At 36.2% G+C, this 6,005-nt stretch overlaps 1 protein-coding gene across 1 annotated transcript; it reads left to right on the top strand.

Annotated features, from left to right (window-relative positions):
* The first annotated feature begins 3,484 nt into the window (after positions 1 to 3,484).
* LOC111919743 (uncharacterized) lies at positions 3,485 to 5,188 on the top strand. Its single transcript, XM_023915328.3, has 4 exons — positions 3,485 to 3,840; positions 3,924 to 4,449; positions 4,615 to 4,734; positions 4,824 to 5,188. The coding sequence occupies exons 1-4, from the start codon at positions 3,694 to 3,696 to the stop codon at positions 4,958 to 4,960; spliced, it is 930 nt and encodes a 309-aa protein (XP_023771096.1). The 5' UTR covers positions 3,485 to 3,693; the 3' UTR covers positions 4,961 to 5,188.
* Positions 5,189 to 6,005: the final 817 nt, after the last annotated feature.

The following is a 6,005-nucleotide window of genomic DNA, read 5'->3' as shown; positions in this document are numbered from 1 at the left end:
AGATTTATCATTAACTCCAAGTATACTTCACGATCTATCAAGTAAGGAACAACCAGGTAGGATCATATCGGAGGTAGGGTCCATTTGGTATACGAAGTATATTGTTTGGAAATCCCACTTTAAACACATCACTAAATCACAACCTAGACATCATCCCCGTAAGTAGATCAATCAGTATAACGACTTAGAATCATTGATAAATCTTGTTTATAGGTTCATAATAATAATGAACTTAAACATAAGTTATACTTAAAGTAGGGTAGATATAACTCACTTACAAGGGAGTTTAGCGAGGAACCGGGCTTCGCGTGGGCAGAACTTCTGAGTCAAACGCTCTTCTTTTCGGAGCCTTCTGGCGCTCCAGGACTCGCTACTAACACCTAAGAGGTAGTAGGGGAAAACCTTGAGGGTTTGGGGTGTTTGGAGAGAGTTAGACTGAATTGGTGTGGAGAAATGAGGAAAAACGAGTGCTATTTATAGGCTGCCAGCTCCCGCGTACGTTGGGCGTACTCAAGGGTACGTTGGGCGTACTTAGTACGCTGGGCGTACATAGAGCTACGTCGGGCGTACTCCTGCCACATGTCACAGTCTCGTGCAAAGCCTTAAGGAGGAAGGTGTGGCCCAGCTCTTGTCATGTGTCACTCGCTGGTTATTTCTAAACACTAATTATCTTCTAAAATCTGTAACTTCTGTATACGAGCTCCGTTTTTGACGTTATTTATATCCACGCGTAGGTAGCAACGTGATCTACAACTTTTGTTTAGAGTCTGTCTACTAGTTTTGACTTTATTTTTATAGTTATATTTTAACAGGCTTAGACAGTTAAAGTCCGTTAAAAATTTATAACTTTATCATCTGACATCCGTTTTCGACTGTCTTTATATCCTTGAGCTTCTATTGACGAGATCTTTGATTTTCGTTTAGGTTGTGTCGGGTAATGATTGATCGATCTAAAATTCGATTTTCGGGCTGTGTACTGCTACGCTAAATCTTAGAAAAATCATAACTTCCTTAAACGAAGTCAGATTTGGACGTTCTCTATATGCACGCTATCGGTTAGGGATGCAAACAAGTCAATCTACTCGTGAGTTACTCGAGATCGAATCGTTAAAATCTTGACTCGAGATCGATTTTAAACGAGCACAAGCCGAATTCAAGTTTAATATTAGGCTTGTTTATTAAACGAGCTCGAGCTCGAGCCTCTGTTCCTTGGCTCGATTAGGCTCGCGACCCTAAACGAGCTTACATATATATAATAATTTAATAAATACCATTTTAGGAAATTAGAGTATACCGTAAACGAGCCGAGCCCAAATCAAGCCCGAGCCCGTACAATTCTTCACGAGCTGATCTCGAGCTTTGTACCATAATGCTCGAAACGAGCCGAGCTCGAGCTCGAGCCTATAAATATTTAAACGAGCCGAGTTCGAGCCCGGTCAGGCTCGAGCTCGGTTCGACTCGTTTGTAGCCCTACTCTCGGTTTAACGTCTACTGTGGCTTTTGTTTAGATCGCTAACCCTAAAAATTTGTTTTTCAAAAATTCACTTTTACGATACGTGGAGCCGTGCCGGTTTTGTCGCAAAATTTCGACGGGTCATAACTTCTTCATTATAAGTTGGATTTCAGCGTTCTTTATATGTACGAAATCCTTGTGACACATACTATAACTTTGGTTAAGATTATTTACTCTAAATAATTTTATATCAAAAAGTCATTTTTAATTTTTATTGTCTCTAAATTGATTAGTCCGAACCTGCATGCGTTACACACTAAAAGTTATAATTGAGGTCACAATCTGACCACTGAGACATGCTAACAAATTTATAGGTTTCTTCGTTTATGTGGCATGCCACACAAACAATTTTGACCCACAATTAAGCACAAGATGCTACATAACTACATGACATAGACGTAGGGTCCACGTTGATTTTTAGATTTTTTTTAACATTTACACTCTATGTGTGTATGTGTGTATCCCCCTTCCCCCTCATTCCTCTCTCTTTCTCTCATGAGTTACAACCTCCGCAATTAATACTTAACTGAAGGTGCAAAAAAGAAGAAAAAATATATTCTTTATATTAGAAAATGCTCAAATTACTGTCTTTTTTACTTGTATCAACATTATGTAATGGAGTAGTGACAATCTACATGAAATGTAAGTGAATGATACAAAAACAAGTTGAGATCAATCGGAGTTTATGACAAATAGTTATCCCGGTTCCAACACTCAATCCTTTAAACCATGTAAATATAACTTACTTTCAAAATTCCTAACTTAAAAAACACAGTGTGATAAAAAAAAAATACCGATCAATTCAAAACCCTAAATTGATCGATCTAGAGGGATTTTAGAATCACCTTCACCAATCTCTTTTTGTATATCCTTTGGATCCTTTTCATCAACAGTACATCCATTCGAAATGCAAGTTTTGAAGAATTCTTTCATTGTCCATGTCAACTCCATTGTCATTGACCTCGACCTCATTACTTTCGCAATCTCAATGACATTGTCTAGGGATATGTCGCCATAATGCGTGATGTTTTTCACATTCTTATAGTCACATTCCGACTCGTTCAAGGTTATGATGACTAAAGCGGTGGTGGAGGGGACGACAAAAACTTTAGCCTTGCGATTTCGAATAATGAGATTGCATTAGCAACCCCTCAAATCCTTGGTTGCTTCTTTGGATATGTCTTCTCTAATCTTCTCACGGGAGAGACCTAATTGTCTGATTTTGGGGGCGTGTGAAGAAGCTACACTGATATTAGGGGAAGAGAGAGTTAACTATAAAAATTGATGTATATGCCATATCAACGCCACATAGATAAAAGTGAGTCAATTTGTCGATATGGCATGTCATATAAACATAAAAACTTATAAAACTATTACAGAATATTCCAAAATCTAAATGATAACAAAACTGAAAGTTAAAAGATTTAATCAGGACGAGTAAAATTTTAATGATAAAATAATAACAATACTCCTAATTAACTTTAATGGTAAAATTCATACTTTCATGGTAAAAAAATAATACTCCTAAATCCTAATTAACAATGTTTCATTTTACCTTTATTTTATTTAACCTTCAAAATATTATTATTTTAACTGTTTAGTTTTTATCATTTGAATTTTTAGTATTAAATGTTAAATTCGTAAATGATCATATGATAAAAAAAAATGTATGAAAATAAGTATAATATAACCGATGAAAAACTTATGTATTATCAAATATTTTTAGTTTGCTCAATATTTTTATATAAATAAAAAGTATGATTTTTAGTTTAAATATCAACAACCAACTAAACACATGTTAACAAAAACTTTAGCTTTTCTTATAAATTAAAATATAATCAACCAACTTGTATTATGATCGTTGTTTTGTGTATATTTTGTTGTTGTATAAGGATGTGTAATTTTGTAGTTTATATTTTGTTGTGTAATTTTGTAATTGAAGTTAGAGATGATAAATGCGTATAAATCAGAAATCGGAGTTGCAAGAATGAAGAAACCGAGTAAAAAAAAAAGCCTGTCTATTCAACATTCTCTCCACTCCCTTTAATCTTTCATTGGGTCCCTGTCCCTCATTGTCTTTATCTGCTTCTTCACTGGCCTCTTTATTACATCTTCTCCCCCCATCATCCATTTCACTCACTCCGTCCCTTTCAACCCGCCGGCATCTCCTCTCCTCCGACATGGATAAAGAAAACCTCGCTTTTCCCCATCACTTCGCCTCTCCGTACTCCACCGAGTCTGAAAGCGACGATGAAGATGTTGTCGCCTTAACCCGCCTCTTCTCTCGATCTGCCTCCTTTACAGAACCCCTTTACAATAATCTCAAGGTTTGTAACTTGTAAGTTGACGATGGTGCGTACCATACCCAGTATTTTATTTTTCTGATTTTTCTTTTTTTGATGGATTTTAGGAGAAGAGGGTTTTCTCTGGCTCGCCGGAATCCACTCTTGGATGGTTGGGTTCTGTTCATTCTCAGGCACCTTCGCTACCACCGATTACGAGAAGTGACGAAGATGCTTGGAATATGATCTATGCTGCTGCGGGTCAAGTTGCACGAATGAAGATGAGAATGAGCTTGAGCAACACAGGTTTACCTGGAGTTGTTCCTTACTGTGACGGAGAAGAGTTTTTCCGGCAGCAGCAAAGTTGTCGGAACAGATGTCTTTCGGGAAGCGAAAGCGTCGGAGGTGGATGTGGTGGTCGACCACCGAGTTTTCCTCAGACTGCATGGCCTCCGCCCCAACAACGCCTCCAACATCGTTCAAATCAACAAAAACCCTGCAATGCGCCGGTCATGAAAGGAGTTGTTATCGGTGGATCTGGGGGTGGTTGTGACGGTGGTGGTGCTACGGCGGCGAAGAGGGAATGTCCCGGAACTGGTGTGTTTTTGCCCCGCAGATACTGTAATAACCCACCTGAATCTCGAAAAAGACAAGGTAATTTTGTCTTATTCATCTTCGCGTCAGAAATTGCAGAGTCAAACTGATTATATATTCAAAATTTCTTCATAATTCCAGATCTTTGGTTGTTTCTATTCGACCGAAACTAATCACACAATTAATTAATTTTACCAATATTCCTTTAATCGATTCTTCTTGCAGCATGTTCGCCTGCTAATCTGCCAGCTAAAACGATTCAATATTCCAATAACACCCTTGTCCCCATTACCGGGCAGCCTCAAACTCAAGCACGCATCAATGTCGGCCTGGTTCCACATTATGGTAAACTAATCCCACCGGATCTTATTCTCCCAATATTAGAATTTATATTATTAATGTAAGATTGTTCATGAAACATGATTAATTTTCAGAAATGTTAATGGGTCGGAGGAATGCCATGAGTCTAGCTGCTCAGCAGCTGCGAAGCAACATCCATGGCCACGGCGGCGTAATGGAGTCACCGGTGAATAACCCTGAAATGCTCCTCCCTCAAGAATGGACCTACTGAAACTCCGTTTTTTGGAGAGTAGATAGAAGAAAGGGTTTATAAGTATAAGTAGTAGTGGTGGAGATATGATTTTGTTTGATGTTGATCATCTAAGTACAGTGATGAAAATAAATGAGAAGGGTATCCAAAGACCTTTTAGGACTTTTTGTTGGAGAATTTGAAAATTCCATTTGTTTTAAGATTTTAATAGATATGAATATATGATGACTAGTATTTTATACATAAAAAGTTTACATTATGTGCAAAAAGCCAAAAGGGCCGGTTAAATAAAAGGTATAATGGTAAAAAATAAAAATAAATAAAAAGGACTAATTGCAGAAAAATCTAACCATCTATTTACTAACAATCTATCTACCAACATTTTAATTCTTTTTTTTTTTTTACATTATTTGTATTTAGAAAAACCGTTATATTTTTATTTATTTTTTAGATTTATCTAAATATTCATTTTTTTTAAGAAGTTATCAATTTTTTGTCATTGCTATCTTATTTGTTTTTAGATTGACATAAAAAAATAAAAATAAATAAGCAATGTCATTTATTTTTGATTAAGTAACGATAGTTGAGTAAATGACTAAATAATATATTTGTAAAGTTTTCAATACCATAGTAAAAAACTTACATTTTAAAGAAAATAAAAGTTGTTTTCCATAAAACCATAAGTCATCCAAACCATTATTTCACCGCAAGTCATAAAATCCGAGTATCAAAATCATAACATCTCTAAAACATAGTGACCGATGGATGTCTTCGTCCTGATTTTCAGAAATACCTAAAACATTTAAATCCATAATTATAAGTCAAAACTTAAATCCGAGTATCAAAATCATAACATCTCTAAAACATAGTGACCGATGGATGTCTTCGTCCCGATTTTCAGAAATACCTAAAACATTTAAATCCATAATTATAAGTCAAAACTTAGTGAATTTTATAAAATACTCACACAACAATATACATATAATGCATGCACACAATGCCTACATCATGCAACTGGACCGCCACCTCGGCCTTCAACACAAAGTTTGGATCGCCCTCTTGGCTT

This window comes from Lactuca sativa, chromosome 8 (genome assembly GCF_002870075.4).
Source record: "Lactuca sativa cultivar Salinas chromosome 8, Lsat_Salinas_v11, whole genome shotgun sequence".
NCBI classification, from domain to species: domain Eukaryota; kingdom Viridiplantae; phylum Streptophyta; class Magnoliopsida; order Asterales; family Asteraceae; genus Lactuca; species Lactuca sativa.
The sequence above is the reverse complement of the archived record's forward strand: the minus strand, read 5'-3'. Positions and strand labels throughout refer to the sequence as shown.